Source organism: Macaca thibetana, chromosome 2, assembly GCF_024542745.1.
Source record: "Macaca thibetana thibetana isolate TM-01 chromosome 2, ASM2454274v1, whole genome shotgun sequence".
Taxonomy (NCBI): Eukaryota; Metazoa; Chordata; class Mammalia; order Primates; family Cercopithecidae; genus Macaca; species Macaca thibetana.
The window spans coordinates 20,874,067-20,898,310 of NC_065579.1; the positions used below are offsets into that span (position 1 = coordinate 20,874,067).

Consider the following 24,244-nt stretch of genomic DNA (forward strand, 5'->3'; position numbering starts at 1 on the left):
AACAAAAAGGTTAAGCCTGTATGATCTTGAGAGGGAAACATTTTGCCATTCAAGTGGCTGGTAATGGAAAATAAATTAATGTTAATGTTGGAAAAAGAAGCTTGTAGTACTTATATAATTAAACTTTATTTTACTTCATTTTTCAGACATTAGTAAATTTACTTGGTGCCCGAGATACTAATGTTCTATTGGGTTCCCTTCTGGCTCTGGCTAGTTTAGCAGAAAGGTAAGTAATGTATTCTGCTATACTTTCCAGTTCTGCTACTATAGCAATTTAGGTGGGAAGGATGCAAAATAATCAGTTACTTTGTCAACTACTTAATAACATTTCTTGATACATAAGTGTGAAATAACGTGTTGAAGAGAATCCTGGATAGAAAGCATTATTTAAAAATTTAAACTGGAAAGGCAAATCATAGTTTAAAATTTTCTTTTTATTTCCTGACTGGAAATGTTTACTTAGTCTTTTATCTAACCCTCAGTTACTTCTAATTTCAAAATCACCATAATCTTTCTTTGGCAGCTGAATCTTTTTGACCTTCTTAATTCATTCTTACCTGAGAATTTTAACATACAGAACATTTTCAAACGTGTGGGCTTTGAAAAATTTTCAAGAAGATCTTTCTCCTTATAAATGTCATGATTATTTTAAATGTTTTTAAGACAATAAGTGGACCATTGCTTTTCTGTGAATAACATATGATTCCTTTTGTTTTCCGATCTCTTCTCCCAAGATAATATTGGAGCGAATATAAATATAATAGGAATATAGTGAATTTATATGGTTAGCCTTTGTGTCCCCACCCAAATCTCATCTTGTATTGTAATCCCTATAATCCCCATAATTCCCTCATGTCAAGGGAGAGACCAGGTGGAGGTAATTGAATCATGGGGCCATTTCCTCCATGCTGTTCTTGTGATAGTGAGTGAGTTCTCACAAGATCTGATGGTTTTATGAAGGGCTCTTCCCCCTTCGCTCGGCACTTATCCTTCCTGCTGCCTTGTGAGGAAGGTGCCTTGCTTACTCTTTATCTTCCACCATGACTGTTTATGTTCCCTGAGGACTCCCCAGCCATGCTGAACTGTGAGTCAATTAAACCTCTTTCCTTTATAAATCACCCAGTCTCGGGCAGTTCTTTATACTAGTATGAAAAAGGACTAATACATGGAGGTAGCAAAATATGCTTTTAGTAATTGCTAATATTTTTCAATTTACAGTCCAGAATGTAGGGAGAAGATAAGTGAACTCAACATTGTAGAGAATCTGTTGATGATTTTACATGAATACGACTTGCTTTCTAAAAGGTAGGATTGCTAACAGGAGAAAGAGACAATGCAGTGCCTTTATGTGACAGAAACACTTGTTGTTATTTTTATTACGTCGTGTTATTTACATTGTAACTGAATATAATGAGTCAGCTTAGCATTTATTTTCTGTTTAAGTTTATATAAAGAGAATACAGCAAAGAAGTATATCCATTTATCTTTAGTCTTGCATTACTTCTAGATCTGGGCATAGAAGCTGATGAAATAAATTTTTGTGATACCATCTTTAATGTTTTGTTTATTGCATTTATTTATATCCTGCCTTTTTAGGGAAAGAAACTCTGAGGTGGGTCTATTTTTAGTAATTTCAAATTGTGTATTACAATAAATGATTAGATTGCTAAGATCCATTTGCATTAAGGCAAGTAAAATATGATAGCAACTGACTTGTTTTGTGATCACCTGCTCTAATAACTCAAAATAAAATCTAGAGTAAAATGGATTCATTTTTACTTGAACTGAATATTGTTCTAATAACTATCCAGATAGTTATTAGATTGTGCTTAAACAGAGTTGCAATCTACATCATTTGATATTTAGTTTAGTGATTTTCTAAAGAGGCAAAAGAGATAAAAAGAAATCTCAAGCAATGAAGCCCTGACACTTAACTCATAGTAAATCCTTTTGTATTCTTCTTCAAAACTCTCGTAAAGGAGCATTAAATCTAGATAATACTTACAGACTTGGTTATCTGAACAAACCAGGTTCCAAGCTTGGTACCAGGTGTTGAAAACCAAAGATGAATAAGTTATAAATATGTAACGTAGGAGAGGTCAGACAGCGCTATAACTGGTACAGTAGACAGATGCACAGGGGACTCTGGGAGCACGGAGCAGAGACCCCAATTAGAATGTGGAGTCGTGCAAAGTTTCCTGGAGGAAAGAGGAGATATCTGGCCAGAGAGAGAGAGAGACAAAGTAAAAACAGAATGTGCTTGGACATGGAGGCATGAAATTGGGTGTGTTAGAGGAATGTGATGGTTGGGCACAGCAGGAGCACAAGAACGAAAGTGCCAGAGAACTAGAGCAGATAGTTAATGATAAACTTAAAATGTAGCTAACTTTGATCAGTGTTCTATTTATGCCAAGACCTGCTCTAAGCACCTGGCATATTAACTCATGTGATCTGCACACTAACCCTATTTTTCCCATATTTTATAGATAAGGCAACAAGACGCCTTTATCCAGGTCATGCTGGTCTCTGATAAATAACAATGTGAATTTTATCATGAACATTATGGGGACTCGTGGAAAAATTTTAAGCATGATCAAATTTGTTTTTTTAAAGATCACTTTGATAGCAGTGTATGTGGGAGTGAGGTGGGGGGTGTTTGTTTATATCCACATATTGAGATCCACTTACAACAAGGAGAGGATGTTTGGTGTAGAAAGTTTGTGAAGGTAAAGAATACTATTTATCAAGGAACAGTTATTATTAATGTCAGAGCACAAAATTCGGGAGGGAGAGGAGCCATAGATAATCAGTTCAGGGGAAAGGAATGAGAAACCAGTATGGGAATGAGAATATTGGAAAGGTAGATGAAAGAAGGGTTTATATCTTGAGCATGACCAAGGATTACAAGGAGGGGAGGAGCAGGGGGGTTAGCTAGCTGCCTGATGTTCAAGAGCATCCCAGAAGTTACCCAGGAAATAGAAAACACTAAGAGCTCTTGACTGACTGTGGAGGAGTGTGAGAAGAGGAATATGTGTCTTGATGCCTCCCAGTCTTGTGGCTTGGAAAACTGAAAATATTGTGGTGCCATGAGTCAAGGTCGGGGATATAAGGTGAAGAATAGACCTGGGGAGGAGGCTAATGACTTTGAGTTTAGGGGTAGTGTGGTGAGTACTTGTGGATCATCCATGTGGCTAAAACTTCTGGAGGTTAGGAGCAATGCCTGGGCTGAGATCATGATGGCAAGGTAGAAAGAGTGTTTGAAATCATGGGAATGGATGACACTATCCAGGATGAGAGTGTTTAAGTATGAGACTAGAGGACTGAGGATGATTCTATAAAACATTTATTATCATAATTTTTCATGGCACAGCTGAACCTTGTGTCTTTACCATCAATTTAATGCACTTTACACTGAGTATATAGTAACTGAGTGCTTTGCCCTTAACTCCCCTGCATTGTAGTGTTTTTGACATTTTCTATCAATGTCTTATTTTGCAATTACACAGTAAGTTTCTGAAGACTAGAATAAGGCTTTTAATTTTGTTTTTTTTTTTTTGTCTTTAGCACAATGCAGATATCATTGTTTGTCCTTGATACTTATTTGCTGGTCAGTAGTTTTTGTTTTTGAAATAGAGTCTCGCTCTGTCACCCAGGCTGGAGTGCAGTCGCAAGTGACCTTGGCGCACTGCAACCTCTGCCTCCTGGGTTCGAGCAATTCTCCTGCCTCAGCCTCCCAAGTGGCTGTGATTACAGGCACACACCACCACGCCCTGCCAATGCTGGTCAGTAGGTTTTTAACCAGACCAATGATGATGCAACGAGCCTATAATTTAGAACAGTGATCTGCAAACTATGACCTACAGGCTAAGTTTATTCCACTGCTTATTTTTGTAAATAAAGATTTATTGTAACATAGGGATGCTAATTTATTTTTATATGTTGTCTATGGCTGCTTTCATGCTATCAGCATAGATGAATTCTTGTGACAGAGATTGTACGGTTAGTAAAGCTAAAAGTGTTTGATTTTGATCGGGCTCCTAACAGAAAATGCACGTGGACCCATGACTTACAAAATGTTAGGGTTATATTTAATGCACTGATGATAGCTTTAGTCTTAATGTAAAGTCATCAACTCATGATGTTGTGATTCTCACCCCCACCCTCCCCACCCCTTTCAGACTAACAGCGGAGCTGCTGCGCCTACTTTGTGCAGAGCCCCAGGTGAAAGAGCAGGTGAAGCTCTACGAGGGGATACCTGTCCTCCTTAGTCTGCTCCACTCCGACCACCTGAAGCTGCTCTGGAGCGTTGTCTGGATTCTGGTACAGGTTTGTGAGGACCCTGAGACCAGTGTGGAAATTCGCATTTGGGGAGGCATCAAACAGCTTCTTCATATTTTACGAGGGTGAGTCAGAGTGGGCTTTGGCCTACTTTGCCCTATTTGTTGAAGTCTGGGGACTCTGTGACGAGATGGCAGATTGGTGTGTGCTCACCTTGTTCCCTTCTGCTTTGGGGTTTCTTTGGTAATTCATGCCTTCCGCCGTCATCTATACTTGTCACAAGCATGTTCTACATCCATGTCAGGGGCATTCATCTTTTCAATTCCTTGGGGACCCGGATATATTTATCTTTGCATCACCAACCTCCAGTACAGTGCTGGGAATGTCGAAGGCCATCAATCTGCAAATATAGTGAAGGCTGAATGGAAATCCAGTAACCTAAAGAAAACCTTTGTCTTGTCACCTTTTCCTTGAATTAGTATACGCATTTTGTCATTCCAAGTATAATGATTAGTAATATTTTCCTAAAATGTTTGTGTGTGCACATATATTATTGTCTATAAAGAGAAAATAAAGCCTATATGAAAGGAGCAGGTGTATAATCCTTATTTTTCAAAGATGATATCATTAATCAAGTGGTTGCCATGTTACTAACTCTAGTCCAGTTCTCTACTTTTCTCTCAATGGTCCTCTAAGGTGGGCATCATCTCTCTTTTAAAAGTAGAATTCCAGTGACATTGTAAGTCAGGAGCATAGAGAATGGATAGTTTAGTTTCCAATTGAAATTCTCTAGAAGCATGTTGCAATCTAACTTCTGTATTTTCTGAATTAAATATATTGAAGTATTGAATAATAATATCTTGTGGTACCATCCATGGGAAGATTCTATTACCTAATGTTGTTTTAAAGTATAATTCAGTTCTATGGGTGCTGAATCAAAGTTAAAAAAAATGAGTATGCATATTTGAACTGGATCATGTTTATGATCTGCAGTACATACATAAAGCTCATTTTAATACAAGCAGAGGGACTTATCAATTTTCATATAACTAGATATTGTCAAATCAATATTGTTATGACTTTGTACTGGTTATGCTTCTAGGGAGATTGCAGAACTGTGTGTTACCAGCTTCATTTTCTCTGAGGGAACATTCAGAAGCATAAGAACAGACTGTAGAGACATGAACAGTCGCTTTGTTAACAGTATCTGTCATTACCTAAACAAAGAAAAAAATTTACAGACTGTTGGCAATCTACTTGCTTTATGAATGTGACATAAAGATATCAATACTTTATAGTATAAATTATAAGTCATTCATTAGTGCTGTGACATAATAAGCCAGCCCCTTGGTCAAAGTAATCACAATTGACAAAGGTTTTTTATTTAGGTTTGTAGGATGATGATGGTAATGATGATCATGGCGGTGGTTATATCTTTATTATTGGACAACCATACCTATTGCAATAGGTGTGGGTTGCCCTCTTGGAGAACAGCTATTTTCTTAAGAATAAAATGAAATTCTATAATAGTTAAGCAGAATTTCAAAGACAAAACCTGCCTTTTTCTCATATAGAATTGAATCTAGCTTTTCTCTTTTGCTCAAGTCATAACTATCCTTGGTGAAAAAGAGGTCTTTCACATCTAAAGAATCATTTTCCAGTCCATTTTGATGGTGCAATGTTAGCAAACTTTTCCCTGGGATAATGACATATTTTACCTCTTATTCTATGTTAAATATGTGCTGGTGCTCTGGGAGAATTTATGACCCCAGCTGGATAAACAGTTTCCTTTCAGAGCTCGTTCCTGCCCCTGGGCTGACTGCAGCTGGCACTAGGGGTAAAGGTTGCCAGGCTGTCTTGTGGCTTGAGTATGAACACCACTGTTGTCAGGGCAGTTTCCGGGAAACTTTCTCATGCCTGTTCACCTGCCATCCCACACTCAAAGGCAGCTCCCAAAGGGCTCTCTTGTTCAGGTGAAGAGATCCCTACAATTTGAGTTTTAAGATAATAATGTTGACAGATAAGATCGCCACCTGTGATGTCCCTAGGCTCAGCTCCATTACCTTCCCCATGCTCATTACAGGGAGGACACTAGTGGACCCAGATGACATGAGAGGGAAGTCAAGGAAACTCCATCCATGTTACATTTAGGCACGGAGAAATCCAGGTGGAGTTGCTGCTATAAAAAAAAAAAAAAAATACATGGAAAAAAAATGGTAACTATGTAAAACAAAAGACAACAAAGCAGGCAAAAGACAGATGAAGAATCTATTATGGAAGAAAGTGCACAGAGTAAACAGAAAAGCGAATGCTTTATTTCATCAAGGACATTAAGCAGAGCATGAATTTATGAAATGAGATTAAAGATGAAACAAATTTTGGACACAAAAAGGGGAGAAGATTGCAGAGCCAGGAAAGAAAGCAAGGACTGAATAACACCTACAGAACCGACTAATTAGCTAGATCACCAGAAAAAAAATAGAAATAGTAAAATGTAGGGTAAGCTTGGAAAAAATTACATATAATGCAGAAGAAAAAGACCAACGAATAAAAGAAATTAGAAAATGAATGATATGCCCAATAGAAGAAGACAGGTTTTCAACATGTGGATAATTGAGATCCTGGAAGTACAGAGTAAACTGAAAAGGGCCAAACTTTTCCAAGGTATGATAGAAGAGAACTTTCTTAAAATAAAGGAAGATTGAAAGTTCATGGAAAAAGAAAACAGAGAATAATCAAGACTAAGATGTATTCAGGTGAATCAACTCCAGGAAAATAGAAAATTCAAAAACAAAGGTGGCCATGTAGAGCAGTGGGGAGAGGACACTTTTCAATAAATAGTGAGGAATCAGTTTAGTAACCATAAAAAAAAAAAAAGATTCTTACCACACACCATACACAAAAATCAACTCCAGGTGGATTGGAAAGTGAAACAATAATGATGCCTTCATGACATGAGGGAGGCAAAGATTTCTTAAATGTGACATAGAAAGGACTGACGGTGAAGGGAAATTGATAAATGGTCTGTGCATTAACTTTTCTTTTTCAGAGACAGAAATTTTGTTTCTGATCGCTCCTCCATCGGAAGCCTGTCCAGTGCAAATGCTGCAGGCCGAATTCAGCAGCTTCATTTATCAGAAGACTTGAGCCCTAGGGAAATACAAGAAAATACTTTCTCTCTTCAAGCAGGTGTTTATGTTTTATTATTTGATATGCTATAATTTACTATGTTGTATTATTATTCACTATTATAGATTAGTATAATAGTGTTAAGTAGGCACAATTTAGAAGTTTACAAAAATGTGAGGTGAAATCCACGTGGATGCTGGAAACTTCTTGGTCCCAGTGTTGGACTTGTAGATGAATGATTTAACAAATGTTTTCTTTGCCTTCTATGTTCTGAACCCAGAAAGAGATAGACTCAGAAGTCAGAGATAGGGAGACAAAACATTAGCTTTATTATGAGGGAAACTGGATTAGGGGATGCAGCTTGATCTGTGGCCGGAGTCATGCTTTCTAGAATTTTCTAGATCCCAGGGCACCTTACATAAGGGGGAATCTTCCGTGCACACACTTGTCTCACCAGGTGCAAGAGAATACCTTCCCCATGCTTCTTGAGCTCCAAAGAGAAGACAGAAAGATGCTGCCCTGTCTAGGATTTTCACATGCAAGCAGGAGCAGCAATGCATCAATGCTTTTTGGCAGGGCCACCTTGAGCAGTCATGCAGTTTGTGTCCTGCCTGGGGGCACCTGGCCTTTGGGACAAGTGGAGATACAGTGCAGTTGGTGCACTGTAGTGCTGAGTGCTGAGTGCTATTGGCCAAGTTGGGTGCCCCACAGCAGCGCACAGAAAGGGAGCAGAGAGGTGTGGTGTGGGCCAGCAGGAGACAGGGGCACTCTGAGGGGAAAGAGCAGACATTGCGGGAGAGGAAACAAGGGAGTGGGGGAGTGGGAGAAGGCAGGCTTTCCTTGCTGTCTACTATTTTCTCCTGAAGAATACAGAAGATATTTTTTCACAGATGTGTGAAAACAAGGACATAGGATCTCCTCCTCAAAGTGCCATTTCTGCTTACTCTAAAAGGACCCTGTCTCGATACAAAGTCTTGTGCTGGGGGTTTACTGTTTGAAGGCTCCCCAGAAATCTAATCCAGCAGAATCTCAGAGCTCTGAGTGTTTCTAGCAATCATTCAAAGAGTGGGTGAGATTGATAGTGATAGAATTCAGAAGAGCAGCTACTTAGATGTGGAATTATAGGGGAATGAATGCCTGAGAAGGGGCACAAGGAGCCTTTGAGAACTGGAAATATAGCCTACACATTCCTCTGGGTGGAGGATGGTTACAGGGCACACAGATATGTAATATCTCATTGAGCCATACACTTAAGATGTGTTTATGTTATACAGCTTATTCTATACCTGTATTAGTCCATTTTCACGCTGCTAAAGACATACCCAAGATAGGGCAATTTACAAAAAAAGACGTTTAATGGACTTACAGTTCCGCATGGTTGGGGAGGCCTCACAATCATGGTGGAAGGCAAGGAGAAGCAAGTCACATCTTACATGGATGATGGCAGGCAAGAGAGAGCTTGTGCAGGGAAACTAAGTGCACTTTCATGGGTTTACAAAAAAAAAATTTTAAAAACCATCAGATCTCAAGCAAGACTCATTCACTATCAGGAGAACAGCACAGGAAAGACCCGCCTCCATAATTCAGTCACCCCCCACTGAGTTCCTCCTGTGACATGTGAGAGTTGTGGGAGTTACAATTCAAGATTGAGATTTGGGTGGGGACACAGTCAAACTATATCATTTTGCTCTTGGCCCCTCCCAAATTGTATGTCCTTACATTTCAAAACCAGTCATACCTTCACAACAGTCCCCCAAAGTCTTAACTCATTTCAGCATTAACTCAGAAGTCCACAGTCCAACACCTGAGACAAGGCAAGTCCCTTGCCTGTGAGCCTGTAAAATCAAAAGCAAGTCAGTTACTTCCTAGATACAATGGGGTACAGGCATTGGATAAATACAGCTGTTCCAAATGGGAGAAACTGGCCAAAACAAAGGGGCTACAGTCCCCATGCAAGTCCAAAATCCAGCAGGGCAGTCAAATCTTAAAGCTCCAAAATGATCTCCTTTGACTCCATGTCTTGCATCTGGGTCACACTGATGCTATAAATGGATTCCCATGATCTTGGGCAGCTCTACCCTGTGGCTATGCGAGGTACAGCTTCCCTCTTGGCTGCTTTCATGGGTTGATGTTGAGTGTCTTTGGCTTTTCCAGGCACACAGTGCACACTGTCAGTGAATCTACCATTCCAGGGTCTGGAGGACAGTGGCCTGCTTCTTACAGCTCCACTAGGCAGTGCCCCAGCAGGGACTCTGTGTGGGGACTCTGACCCCACATTTCCCTTCTGAATTGCTGTAGCAGATGTTCTCCATGAGAACTCCGCCCCTTCAGCAAACTTCTGCCTGGGCATCCAGGCATTTCCATACATCCTCTGAAATCTAGGCAGAGGTTCCCAAACCTCAATTCTTGACTTTTGTGTACATGCAGGCTCAACACCACATGGAAGCTGCCAAGCCTTGGGACTTCCACCCTCTGAAGCAACAGCCTGAGCTGTACCCTGGCCCCTTTTAGTCATGACTGAAATGGCTGGGATGCAGGGCACCAAGTCCCTAGACTGCACACAGCAGAGGGACCCTGGGTCCAGTCCATGAAACCGATTTTTCCTCCTAAACCTTCAGGCCTGTGATGGAAGGGACTGCCGTAAAGGTCTCTCACATGCCCTGAATAAATTTTCCCCATTATTTTGGGGGATAACATTTGGCTCATTACTTATGCAAATTTCTGCAGCTGGCTTGAATTTCTCTTCAGAAAATGGGATTTTCTTTTCTATTGCATTGTCAGACTGCACATTTTCCAAACTTTTATGCTGTATTCCTCTTCTAAAATTCAATGCCTTTAACACATTCAAGTCACCTCTTGAATGCTTTGCTGCTTAGAAATTTCTTCTGCCAGATACCCTAAACTATTTCTCTCAAGTTCAAAGTTCCATTAGATATCTAGGGCAGGGGCAAAATGCCGCCAGTCTCTTTGCTAAAACATAACAAGAGTCACCATTGCTCCAGTTCCCAACAATTTGCTCATCTCCATCTGAGACCACCTCAGCCTGGATTTTGTTGTCCGTATCATTATCAGCATTTGGTCAAAGCCATTCAACAAGTCTCTAGGGAGTTCCAAACTTTCCCACATTTTCCTGTCATTTTGTGAGCCCTCCAAATTGTTCCAACATCTGCCTGTTACCCAGTTCCAAAGTCGCTTTCAAATTTTCTGTTATCTTTTCAGCAAAGCCCCACTCTACTGGTACCAATTTACTGTATTAGTCCATTTTCATGCTGGGCAATTTCCAAAAGAAAAAGGTTTAATGGACTTACAGTTCCACATGGCTGGAGAGGCCTCACAATCATGGCAGAAGACAAGGAGGAGCAAATCTCGTCTTAAGTGGATGGCAGCAGGCAAAGAGAGGGCTTGTGCAGGGAAACTCCCATTTTTAAAACCATCAAATCTTGTGAGACTCATTCACTATCATGAGAACAGTGCAGGAAAGACCCACCCCCATAATTCAATCACTTCACACCAGGTTCCTCCCATGACACGTGGGAATTGTGAGAACTACAATTCATGATGAGATTTGGGTGGGGACACAGCCAAACCATATCAATACCTAAATAAAAATGGAAAATAAAAATTAAAAACATAAAGGGTTAAGAGTAGGGTTTGAGTTTTGACTCCACCCTCATTGATGGCTATATGGCCTTGGGCAAGTTCCTTAACTTCTCCAAGCTTCAGTTTTGCTTATGTAAAATGGTGATGATAATCATGATATCAGTGATAGAAGATCATTGTGAGAATTCTATGGGAATATATGTAAAATCTTTAGCACACTAAAATGGAATTATCCTTTATAGGAGCTCTGTGCTATAGAGTCTGGCATACTTCTGAGAGCACAAGTATTTCAGTGCAAAATGCCACCAAAGGCTGCCACAGTGGCTGTCAGGAGGCAAGAGTGGTGCTGTTTAGGGCTGGGGATTTAACGTCTGGCAGACTGGGGCTGCACTCCTGATCGTTTCCACTTACTGGTTGTGTGGCCTAGTCTAGTAACTCTTTGAAACTGTTTTCTCACCACTAACACTGGTAATCATAGTGCATACTCTTATTATAAGGATTGAATTGGATAATATATTTAAAGCATTCTTTTATTTATCAACCATTATAGATATATTTGTTGAGCACCTGCTGAGTGCCAGGGCATGTGTTGGGCACTGGGGATTGCAATGAAATGGACAGATACAGTACTTGCCTCCTGGTACACAGTAAGTTCTCAATAAATGGCTGCTGTGGAATAGATGTGCACAGGAAATACATGGAGAGGAGAAATAGAAGCCATTACAAGTCAACTTCTCTTCTTCCAGAGCTGTGCCAGAAGGAAAATTAGTGTTTCTTGAGGAGTTACTTTGCTAACAAGCATAGCAAAATAATAAAAATACCCTGTGGAGCAAGAGTATTCATGTGAAAGTGTATTTATTGCAATGATGCACACTATGCATTTGATTGTTTTCATTCCAGCCTGCTGTGCTGCCCTCACTGAGCTGGTGCTCAATGACACCAATGCCCACCAGGTGGTTCAGGTGAGAGCACTCCTTCTCAAGGTCAGGTCTCCGTAACCATTCATAATCAACTCACCTTGTGGTGCAGTCTGTATCCCAGAGCATAGGTTTTGGGATCCCATCATGTGATTTAAAAACTATTTTAACGTTTCTCATTTCACTAATAGAGTTCCACTTTATATTTTGTCCTTCCTCCTTTAACTCACTTGACTTAAAAAGGACCGACATGTGGTTAATTGATGTTTCTTCATTATGTTATGTGCAGTACTTTTTATTTTATCTTTCTAAAAGGGATACTCTGAATTGCTTTAATTCTGGGCATGTAGAATACCATAAGGTAAGGACAGCGGTCATTTTGATTAAAACTATGCATCAGATTATTAAGTTAGAGATGATGATTGAGACACAGCAAACAAAATATTTATTGCCAAGAAACTGACTTTGCAAAGTATCATCCACTAATTAATCTACTGTATGTACAGCTATATATACATGTTTGTGTATGTATATATACACATAAATATAAATTAATATCTATATAAATAAATATACACACGTATATGTACAACCCTTGTATGGGCTTCTATTGCAAAAGTTACCTCCTACTTAGTGAATTTTACAGAGAAAACCTTTTGACTGTGTCAATATGATATCCAACTTCAAAATACATGCATGTTAGTAAGGGATCAGCTCATCAATGATTAAATTAGGACATGAGAGAAACTCAGCAGATCGGCGGGTAGTTGATAAAGCAGGGCATTTGGAGTTGGCCAGGCTGCGGTTTAATTCCTGGAATTATTATTTCTTGGCTTGGCTTCTAAAAAAAGAATGTATCTGCTGTAAGTATTGCTTTTCTCACGTATAAAACAAGGAAATTATAGACTAATTTCACAGAGTTGTTACAGAGATTAGATGCGATAAAGCAAATAAGGCTCTTTGCAGTTATAATATGAATGCCTGCATACAGTAAAGATTAGTACATTATGTATTTACTAGATAATAGAAAAGTGGCTGTAAGGTATTATTATTTGTTCATTCCTTCATGTATATATTTCAATTAAAAAATCTAGAAAGATGTCAAGATTATAATAAAGACATAAATTAATAACTGAAATATAATGTCTCCCTTTACAGTTGTGGTAATTAAGGATATAAATAAATATTAAAGATATAATTCTAAGATATTGGGACACCTTTACTCTGTCCCTTTTTAATCTCTCATTCTTTGTTTTTAAGGTATTTGAATCACTTTATGTTTATGTACTTTATAATAATCTTGACTCTCCACAGACAGTTGGAATTTTAAGATTGTAGTTGCACTCTTTGGTGTTTAAAAGTGTTATGTTGACATTTTAAATATTGTCCTGTAATGTTTACTTCAAGGTCCAAAGTTATACTAACATTTCTTCTTTGATACTAATTTTTGAGATTGTTGATTTGCCTCTTTATGCTTGTGTATCACTACAGTGTTGTCACTCATAGTATGACCCCTTTATTCTTTCAGGAAAATGGTGTATATACAATAGCAAAATTAATTTTACCAAATAAGCAAAAGAATGCAGCAAAAACTAATCTATTACAGGTAATAAACATGTCTGTTGTCCTGCAATATCAAGTTATTGAAACCTGGGGTAACTTTGGTAAAATGATCTATGATTTTTAGAATGTTTAGGTTAGTACTGGTCCCCGTACTGACTATGGGGGAAAAATACCTGGCGAGGAAGATTGGCATGGCATGGCATCAAATAATATTAAAACAATGCAGAAGGCTGAACAGTGGTTTCTCTGTGTGGGAGAATTAGGTGATTTATTTAGGTGTTTCTTTGCTTATCAATAAGTTCTATTTTTTTTAAAAAATATTCATTCCTTATGTATCAGAATATAATAACAGGGGAAAATTATTTGCCATCACGGATCTTGACGGATGAGAAGGGACTTGCCAAGTGGATAAGGGGATATTGGGTGGGGCACCAGTGGCATCTGCTGCAGGGTGGAAGGACATTCTATGCAAGGGAACAGCGCGCACCAAGTGTGAAAGCTGTGAGCTTAGAGTGTGCTGAGGGAAGGGTGAGCTGCTCAGTGGGGCTGGGGTGTGTGGTTGCGGGAGGCAGTGCTCCAGGAGATGAGGCCTCACATGTAAGAAAGGGAAGCAGTTATGCAGGTTCTAAGTTCATTTTTGAGGAGTGGGTATTGGGGGAGCTGAGGGGAGGGGGAGCTGCTCAGTGGAACTGGGGCGTGTGGTTTGGGAAGGCAGTGCTCCAGGAGATGAGGCCTCACATGTAAGAAAGGGGAACAGTTATGCAGGTTCTAAGTTCATTTTTGAGGAGTGGGTATTGGCAGAGTGGGGGCAGAGGGCGGTGTCCCTAATGTCAAAATCTGATTTAAAGTTAGTCTTTGCAATACTTGTAGCTCATCTTTTCTTTTCCCCCCAAGTCATTTTGAAAAGAGAGAAAGAAACAACCTTTGTCTCCAATCTGATTTAAGAGTTATCATCCAAAATGATGGCCAAACCCAGCAGACTCTTTGGGGATCTCTGTGCTGGCGAGCAGGGGTTTTTGGAGAGCTGCCAGGGAAGGTGCAGGCATGGGACGATTTCTTCAGTGCATCACAGATGTATGACACTGTGCTGGTAAACAGATGAAGACAAACCCATCCTGCAGATACATTTTGTGAAGCCAGTAGAGGGTTTCTTAGAATTCCAGATGAAGGACTTTTGAGGAGTACGCATGCTCTCCCTTTCTCACAGTCTCCCCTGCTCTCACCTGGCTCCTTCATGTCATTTTGTTGCCGGCCCCACCTCTCTGGGCAATTTGTTTGGGACACTTCTGTATTCAGATCACTGATTTTAGGAATTGATCCCAGATTTGATTCAGCAGACCCTGATCAATCCAATGGTGGCCTATTGTGCAGGCACAGCTGCAGGCTGGGCACACTCTTTTTTCTCAGTTCTGCAAAATGTCAGATGTTTATTTTTCCTAGCTAAAGCCTCACAGGCCTCTTTCTGAGCATTCTAGGGAGTTACTGTAGATTGTTCTATTTGGGGAATGCTTAAGACTCTTTACTCAGGAGACCAATTTGTCAAGTTTGAGTCCAGTGTGCCTGTGACTATTTTTATATGTCATCATTTCTAGTGTTTATTTTCTCACAGAAACCATATAAATATTGAGGTATACATAGCAGGCTAGAAACAAAATAAACCTTGAGCTCCTGGAAATCTTCAGACGTTTGGTTTTCTCAGCATTGGAATTTTATTTCTTGTCTCTGTACTCATTTTGTACTTTCTAGAAAGAAATGAATGACGAGTACCGAGTGAAGCAAGGCCAATATTCCCAGCGTTCTACAACATAAACACTTTGTAAATACGGGAATGACCCCAGGTGCTGGTGTTTTTTTGTTTTCCCTTATAAGCTTTGGCTCCAACCTGGACCAGCCACTTACAATAAAGTCACGTTAATGTTTACTTCCTGTTAATTCTTTCCTGAAAATGTTTTCATTTGCTGAGCTACCATTTAAGAATCACATATCCTTTTGTTTTCTAGTGTTATGCTTTCAGAGCCTTGAGATTTCTCTTCAGTATGGAAAGAAACAGACCACTCTTTAAAAGGTATGAGGTTAGAGAAATATAAGTGATCATTCGATTTAGGAGCTCATTAGATTGAACTGTTTTCACATACTTGGCTTAGATGCAACAGTAGGAAAATAACACATCAGTATGCAAACCATGTGTCTTCAGATTTCTTATTTCACAGATATAAGTGAGCTATTGTAGTGATTCAGTATCCAGCCACACTGAATATTAACAGAATGATGATGAAAGAGCATAAATCGCCGTATCAATACAACTCCCCTTAATTACATGCGACCGCTATAATTTTAGTTTTCTTTTTGATAATTAAAGATGTTGACATTTTTAAAAGATGGTATTAAAATATGAGCTTGTTTTTTCCAGCTAGAAATTTGAAAATCGATCTGGGAATTTCCCTTTAGTCAAAGGGAATTTAATCAAAGGGAAAACAAACTTTTTCTGTGTGTCTTTGATAGTGTAGGAGCTCATTTGAAGGGGAGGCTGGACGTTCTGGCGTCAAGATACCGCATTGGTGAGCCTGACCGAAAGGCCACCATTTTGGGAAGCAAACACTGGTGCCCTCAGTGGTGTTCTGCACACCATTTAGTTGGGTGGGTTAGCCAAAATCATAGGCCCAAGTTTTCACTAACATCTTGTTAAGAAGGCAGAATAGGCATAAAATATTGAGTTAATATAGTGTTTTTTTGTTCAGAAAGCATGGAGCATCACTTTTTGGCCTTTTGGCTGACATCAAGTACAGAAAGCATGGAGCATTTTATGTTGTTACTTTATTTTTATACGATGCTTGGATTCAGAGGAAAATAAAGTAAAATTAGTTCTTTTTTTTTTTTTTTGACAGAGTCTCATTCTGTTGCTTCTCCTGCCTCAGCCTCCTGAGTACCTGGGACTACAGGCATGCACCACCACACCTGGCTAATTTTTGTATTTTCAGTAGAGGCGGGTTTTCACCATGTTGGCCAGGCTGGTCTTGAACTCCTGACCTCAGGTGATCCACCCACCTCGGCCTCCCAAAGCGTTGGGATTACAGGCGTGAGCCATTGCACCCAGCTACTTATTCTTTATGCTCTTTCATTTCAAAGCTCTAAACCATCCCTTTTAGTGAACTCAAATATTTAAAATTGAGCCCTGGAAACCAGTGTCTTGGGAATGGTGAATGAATTTCCTTATTTGTTTTATTTTTCATACCAGTATTTTTATTTTCATGGAACTTTAATTTAAAAGTTAGATTAGTATTTACTTCTTACTAAAATCTGAGTCAAATGACATTTGTGGAAGTGCTCCACACCCCCCAAAAAAACACCCAATAAATGTTTCCTTCTAATATATTCAATACCTATACCCCCAAATATCTTACAAATAAGATTTTTGTATAATCTGTATCATATCTAATTTTAAATTATGGTAAAAATATTAACATGCCATCTACCTTCTTAAAATTTTAAGTGTACAGTGTTGTTAACTGTAAGCACAAGGTTGTACAGCAGATCTCTAGAACTTTCTTCTCCATTTGTTTTTTTCTTACCCCACAGAAACTGTAAATAGTGTATTTTTTTAAGGTAAGTTGGAGAATATTGTTTCTCCAACTTTGTTGATAACCAAAAGAAGTTAAATTTGTTTCGTGTAATTAATCAGTGAGCGAGCTGCATTCAAAAGGGAAGTAATGGGCCGGGCACGGTGGCTCACGCCTGTAATCCCAGCAAGGGATTGGGAGGCCAAGACGGGCGGATCACGAGGTCAGCAGATCGAGACCATCCTGGCTTAACATGGTGAAAACTCGTCTCTACTAAAAATACAAAAAATTAGCCAGGCGAGGTGGCAGGCGCCTGTAGTCCCAGCTACTCGGGAGGCTGAGGCGGGAGAGTGGCGTGAACCCGGGAGGTGGAGTTTGCAGTGAGCTGAGATCACGCCACTGCACTCCAGCCTGGGCGACAGAGCAAGACTCCCATCTCAAAAAAAAAAAAAAAAAAAGGGAAGTAATGATCAACAGTGTCCAAGTCCTACGATAAGTGTGTGTAATTTTCTCTGTAGAGTTTTCCCCACAGACTTGTTTGAGATCTTCATTGACATAGGACATTATGTACGTGATATCAGTGCTTATGAAGAATTGGTATCCAAGTTGAATTTATTAGTGGTAAGTCCTGAGTTTTCAATATTTTGGCAGGCTGCTATGTAGTTAGGATGGAATTTATCACAGAAACCCATTTCCTTTTTATATTTTGATTAGGAGGATGAACTGAAGCAAATTGCTGAAAATATTGAAAGCATTAATCAGAACAAAGCTCCTTCGAAATATATAGGCAACTATGCGATTTTGGATCATCTTGGAAGTGGAGCTTTTGGCTGTGTTTACAAGGTGACTTTCCCCTTGGGGAACATTTCTGATACTCCCAACCAAACAGGATGTCACACTTGCACACCGATATTCAATTGAATTGGAACTCTTGTCATTGAAAAATAGCAAACAAATAGATATGAAAATTAGAATGATTGTTTTTGTCAAACAGAGATAGCCACACTAATATTGTTTTAGCTGTAAGCTCTAGAAATCGGCCACTGACTTTTTAAGACAAAAGGCATCATTAATCTGTCACAAAAATATTCAAAAAAGCTTCTCCCAATGCATGATGCAATCTCTAAATTGTAAAATGCTACTAAATATTACAGATTGACCCAGGGGATACCAGTGTTTTGAGCTGAGCTTAATGTAAATACAGCTGGAACTTTAAATGCTCTGTGACTTATTTATATGACTTAGTTACTCACGTGACTTTGTTAGCCTATCTCTTTCTTCCCCTTTCTACCTTCTACTTCTTTACCCTGTTCCTTTTTGTTGTTGTTGTTGTTCTTTATTTTAGGTTAGAAAGCGTAGTGGTCAAAATCTTTTAGCAATGAAAGAGGTCAATTTACATAACCCAGCATTTGGAAAGGATAAGAAAGATCGAGACAGCAGCGTAAGGAATATTGTTTCTGAATTAACAATAATTAAAGAGCAGGTAAATGTTTTTCTTGTTTCTGAAGATGTTTTTCTTAAATACATATCATTGCAAGAAAGTAGAGTTGTGGTGTTCTTGTCTATGATGCTTATGAACTAGTTCCACATGAAATAATTGACATTGAAGCAGTGATATTTTTGCCAGCTTTTCCCCTAAGGCTTGACACTGAAGCATAAAACACTGTCTGGAGTTTATATCAGGGTCATGGATGCAAAACAATTGGATTTACAGTACAGAATGCATCATATATGAGAAATCCTTTTCTTTTCATTGTGAGCATATCTATTATTTTCTCATTATATTTTAGGATATTTGGTTACTTAGTTACATACATAGAAATATGACTGTTTCTTGACTTTTGCCAAATGGAACCAAGCTGTTAACATTCCTCAAATATGGCTTATAAAATCTAGAGTGTAGATTTTCAAGATGGGTTATTATTTATTGGCATGAGCAGAACACTCTGACATAATGTAACAGCTCAATTAACTCTCATTATGAAAGTTTGTTTGAGGAGGAAGAATAAACATTTCAAAGAGAAATGGGATTTCTTTGTGTGATCCAAGAACACATTGGTTTCTTTTTCAGCCTTCCTTGTTTGCACATTCATTATGAATACTGTTCATTTATAATTCCTGTGGTGCACTGTCAGCTTCGCTGCTTTCGTCCTCCACTAGTCACATTTGCATAGCATTTGTGTTGGGATGTAACAAATTCCATGAACATGGAGACCTTTATTCATAGAAATTGATAGTTCTACTCCAGTGTATACATTATAGTAAATATTATCATTAATTGTTTATTTTATAGTTGATTTCATTACTAATAGACCAGACTTTAAAAAGTTTGTTCATGTGTTTGTGTGGTCATCTAGCCTTCCACAGTGTGCTCCTTCATTGTAGCAAAAGGCTAGAACAGGGCTTTTGGACTAAGCCAGTCCAGTGTTTTCATCTGGACCCAAATATGGTTTTAGTCCTTACGGGTGAGCCAGGTCCAGAATATGGTTCTGGTTGGTTACCTGGTCACATATTGTTTAAGATCTGCTGGCCGCTTGCTAGTTGATGAAGTAGATTATTTGTTTTAGCATGTTTCCTAAGAAAAGAAACTGTTAGACTAGGATTAGATAGGAGGCCTATGCTTGGGCTTTGAGGTGACTCAAACTTACTCTCTCACTAGAGGATCAAACTGATGGAAAGGATGGTAACATTGAGTCCTTAAAGGAGGAGGTAGTGGCAGGCAGAAGCAAAACAAATGGGGCTAGAATGGGAGAGTAAATTAAGATTAACCTGCATTAACAAAGAGGATCCCAAATGCAGGTGCTTAAAAAGAGGACTCACAGTACAGTGGGTTATTTCCCTTTCACGGAACAATCCCGAAGTGAGTAAACCGTGTTGGAGGTGTTCTCTGCTCCATGCGATCATTTGGGGATGCAGGCTTTTTTCTCTCTTCTTGTGCTGTTACCTCCTAGTGCATTGTCTTCATCTGTGTGGTTGAAACTGCCATAGCCATGCTCACATCCAAGGTGGGATGAGGAGGAGCATGGAGGGCTATTCCCAAGGTTTAGAGTTCACACAGGAAGCACACATGCTTCCTCTCATATTCCACAGGTCAGAGCTGAGTGGTAACCTCACCCCCAGCTTCAAGGTAGGCTGAGAAGTCTTCTCTAACTGGGAAGCCATGTCCAGCTACAACTGCACTGCAATGAGACAGCAGGTTTTTGGTGGACAGCTAGCAATCTTCCTGCAAAAAGACTTGCAGAAAGACCAAAAAGAGATGCAAGCAAGCCATTTGTTGATGTGATGGTGACTGTTCTAAGATAAATTTTATCTAGAAACTCAAATTATAAGCAAAAACTACAAAAATATTAGCATTCTTCTAGAAAATGACCTTTTAAAAATTAAAACATTAGAAATTCCACTAACATTCTTAACTTATATCAAAGAGAAATTTCACCAGACACTTTTTAAAAATGGTGAGGAAGACGTTATTCAATACTATGGCAATAGAAGTCAAACTGTTGTAATAGAGGAGAGAGATTGAACCCAACTCTGAATTCGAGGACCGGACAGCGGAGGACTCAGAGCCAATGGTCAGGGTGAAGGGGGTCAGTGGACGGAAGTTTACTAAGAGGAACTTGGTTAGATATCAAGGGTGAGTGGATGGGAAACTTAATTGGAGGTCAAGGGTGGGAGATTTTTCCATAAACTGACTTAGCAGGATATAAGTTGCTAAAACTGACAGACCAAGGATGAGGCCTAGTCATGAAGAGGACTCAGAGGAGTCTGACTAAAGCTTGGTTAAGTAGGAAGTCCTTGTCAACTGTTATTATGATTTAAAATGAGTTAACTCTTAGATTATGTCATTTTGCTACTAATCATTTTGGAGAGCATAGAAAGACAGAAATAGTGTAAATAGACACAAACTTTACATAAATATTTATATCGTAGAGAGAGGTAAAGAACAATGAATATTTGTAGTCAACAGAAGCTACCTCATTTCACTTTTCTCCTTTATACAGTCTGTGTGTGGGGTTGTGACAAGGCATGCTAAAGGAATTCTTAAGATTCCTTCTACCTCTATAGTTCTCTTGGTTAAGTTAGATAGTAAAGTTAGGTGATAGAACGTTTTAAATTTTATTTAATAAAGCTATATAGGATTACTATTTTCAGATCAGTTTATAAGCAACAAGTTTTTAAAAATCACAATCTCAGTTCAATGATATCTTGAAGTGCTTAGCTTTGTAAATAAATATAATTTCTTTGTAGTTTTCAAATATGAAGTCCAACTAAGTAGTCAGTGAAAAAACTTGTATTTTGAAGCAGTGCAATACATGTTTGTTATTTATTTTCTTATAGCTTTATCATCCTAACGTTGTACGTTATTACAAAACATTTCTGGAAAGTAAGTATGAGTTTTCATGATATTTCTAAATAAGGAAACATTTTTGTCACATATATTTTTATATTAGAATGTCGCAAAAGAAACCTTATCAACTATTTTATTGACCTTTTTTTGTTAATATGACAGTAGATGATCTTAAGCATCACTTTCTTGACTAGCGAAACAATGACCTAGTCAGTGACCTGAAGATAGTTATAAAATACTTAGCTCCCTGTGTGAAAAACACATGAACAAATGAAAATAGTTATTGCTGTTCTCATATACAAAAAAATCACTTAATAGGATCAAGAAAAAAGAAAACTAATGGATGGTGGTTTCCTTAAGAAAAGAAAAGAAAAGGAAGTTGCTTTTGTTGACGCCAGTGTCATTTTCCATCCCCAAAATAAGTTGGAGAGAGCTAGGTCTTTGAGATTTCTTTTACCTGAAGTTCAGGTAAATGCCACAAGGTGGCGATGGAGCCCAGACTGATTCTGCAGGTAGGCAGGCTTGCTTTCTGCAGGTATGATGGAATGCTGAACTAGAACCAAAACACAGATAAAGCTAAACTCAGCCACTTTGTTTGTTTGTTTGTTTTAAATAGGAACCATAACAGAAATGATACAAGTATTGATAAGCTTTAATGATATGTGTCACGTATGAAATGTCAAAATAAATCTCCACTTGAAGAATGATTTAAAGAGATACAAGGCAATGACTGGGGCTTCCGAACTACCTCTTTATCAGTGCTATTGCTATTTAAGAAAACCTTTTGTGTGTGTACATTGGCATTTGGGACAGCCGGGAGATGGGAGATTTTACCCATCTCCCTTCCCCTAGATGACTCAGAAAAACTCAGTGCTAAAACTCGTGCAGTAAATCCTGTCCCCTTAGCCATTTGTTCTTGATGTTAAAATAATTTTCTATAATTTAGTGCATATCCCTTTAAAAAAGGTTGGCTTCTGACTTGTACTGAAGTGACGTAACTTGTCTTAATATAAAAAACAAAAACGTTTTTTACTACCTGACAGCTTCCAAAAAGAACTGGAAATGGCTGCCGGGCGCAGTGGCTCACGCCTATAATCCTAGCACTTTGGGAGGCTGAAGCGGGTGAATCACTTGAGGTCAGGGGTTTGAAACCAGCCTGGCCAATACGGTGAAACCCCGTCTCTATTAAAAATACAAAAAAAAAAAAAGCTGGGTGTGGTGGTAAGCGCCTGTAATCCCAGCTACTTGGAAGGCTGAGGCAGGAGAATTGCTTGAACCCGGGAGGCAGAGGTTGCATTGGGCCAGATCTCGCCACTGCACTTCAGCTTTGCAACAGAGCAAGACTCCGCCTCAAAAAGAAAAAAATAAAAATAAAAATAAAAAAGAAGAAGAATTGGAAATGGCTTAAAAATAAATAAAATATGATATAATAGATTAGGAAATTGCAATAAAGAGGAATGAAGGATGAGAAAGTTAAAAATAAAGCTAGAAGTAGTATTGGTACATAAATGAATATTTCTTGAAATTATGAAAAATTGGAAGCAATATAAATGTCTATCTGTAGGAGAATGATTAAATAGATTATGGTATCCCCGTATTGTGCAATACCATACAACCAGCAGAAAGAATGGTATGGATCTGTGTGCACTGAAATATAAGGCCGCTTAATGAAAAAAACATAAATTGCAGAACATGTATGATTCCATTTTTGTGAACATTTTCTACACACATATTTTGTATACATGCCAAAGTTTCAAAAGACACATATCACATCCCATTGTTAGTAAACCCTATTGGTTTTAGAGGAGGAAGTAGAATTTACTCCTTTGTTTCTTGGCATCCAAAGCAAAAAGACAAATACAGTCAGTCATGAAGTTCTCCGTATCCATAAGATAAAACCTGGAGAGGTCCATTTTTTTTTCTTTTGCTTTTGAAAGGCATAACAGAAATTCCTATCATGTGTATTATTTTCAACTGTGTCATTGCAAGACCATGGCATTATTCCGGTGTAAAATTCTGTAAGGTAAATCTTTCAGACTATGAACCAATACTGTTGAAAATGCAATTTTCTGAATGTCTTGCCTTGATCTGAGGGTAAATTTTAGACTGTTGGGAGGAAGGATGGGCTTACAGGTTCTTCAGGGAATCCTCCATGACTGGAGGTCATTTGCTTGTTCTCTGTGGCACCTTTCAATCATTCCACATCCTGGCATACGTAGAAAATGATAATATTTGCCAGTGTAAACTTATGCTAAGGGGTTGCCTGTAGCCAGAAGATACTGTTGCTGGGCCCCCGTTTCCCTAAGACCCTCCCCACCTCTTCCAGGGCTGAGTGGATCCATATTTAACACGTCATCCCTAATTCTTTAGTGTTAGTGTCCCGCACAGACATTGGGAAGCTTGAACTCTCATTTGTAAAGTTTTTCAAAATATCTGTATTGAGTTTAAATTTCTATGACCTTTTGTGATATTTATATAGATGATAGGTTGTACATAGTTATGGAGCTTATAGAAGGAGCCCCGCTTGGAGAGCATTTCAGTTCTTTGAAGGAAAAACATCACCATTTTACTGAAGACAGACTATGGAAAATATTTATACAGGTATGTTTTTATCTTCATTAAATTTTTCTTGAAACAGTAAAATTCTGAGCTGGCTTCTTAAAGACATGTGCAGTAGTCATCATTGGCTATATGTATGCTGGGGGAAATAAAATTTGTTTTCTATTCATTGTTTCAAGCTGTGCTTAGCTCTTCGATACTTACACAAGGAGAAGAGGATTGTCCATAGAGATCTGACACCAAACAACATTATGTTGGGGGATAAGGACAAAGTAACAGTTAGTAAGTATAAA

The 24,244-nt window shown here is 38.7% G+C and overlaps 1 protein-coding gene across 9 annotated transcripts in view; it reads left to right on the plus strand.

Moving 5' to 3' along the window:
- Positions 1–24,244, plus strand: part of NEK10 (NIMA related kinase 10) — a 272,943-nt gene that overhangs the window by 62,943 nt on the left and 185,756 nt on the right. For all 9 annotated transcript variants that reach the window (XM_050779439.1, XM_050779442.1, XM_050779444.1 and 6 more), the window contains 13 exons: positions 147–226; positions 1,219–1,305; positions 4,179–4,403; positions 7,328–7,467; positions 11,908–11,969; positions 13,453–13,530; positions 15,488–15,552; positions 17,563–17,665; positions 17,759–17,887; positions 18,390–18,527; positions 21,383–21,428; positions 23,872–23,993; positions 24,131–24,233. In XM_050779439.1, the coding sequence (XP_050635396.1) occupies positions 147–226; positions 1,219–1,305; positions 4,179–4,403; positions 7,328–7,467; positions 11,908–11,969; positions 13,453–13,530; positions 15,488–15,552; positions 17,563–17,665; positions 17,759–17,887; positions 18,390–18,527; positions 21,383–21,428; positions 23,872–23,993; positions 24,131–24,233 (1,378 nt within the window). The remainder of the gene's footprint in view (positions 1–146; positions 227–1,218; positions 1,306–4,178; positions 4,404–7,327; positions 7,468–11,907; positions 11,970–13,452; positions 13,531–15,487; positions 15,553–17,562; positions 17,666–17,758; positions 17,888–18,389; positions 18,528–21,382; positions 21,429–23,871; positions 23,994–24,130; positions 24,234–24,244) is intronic.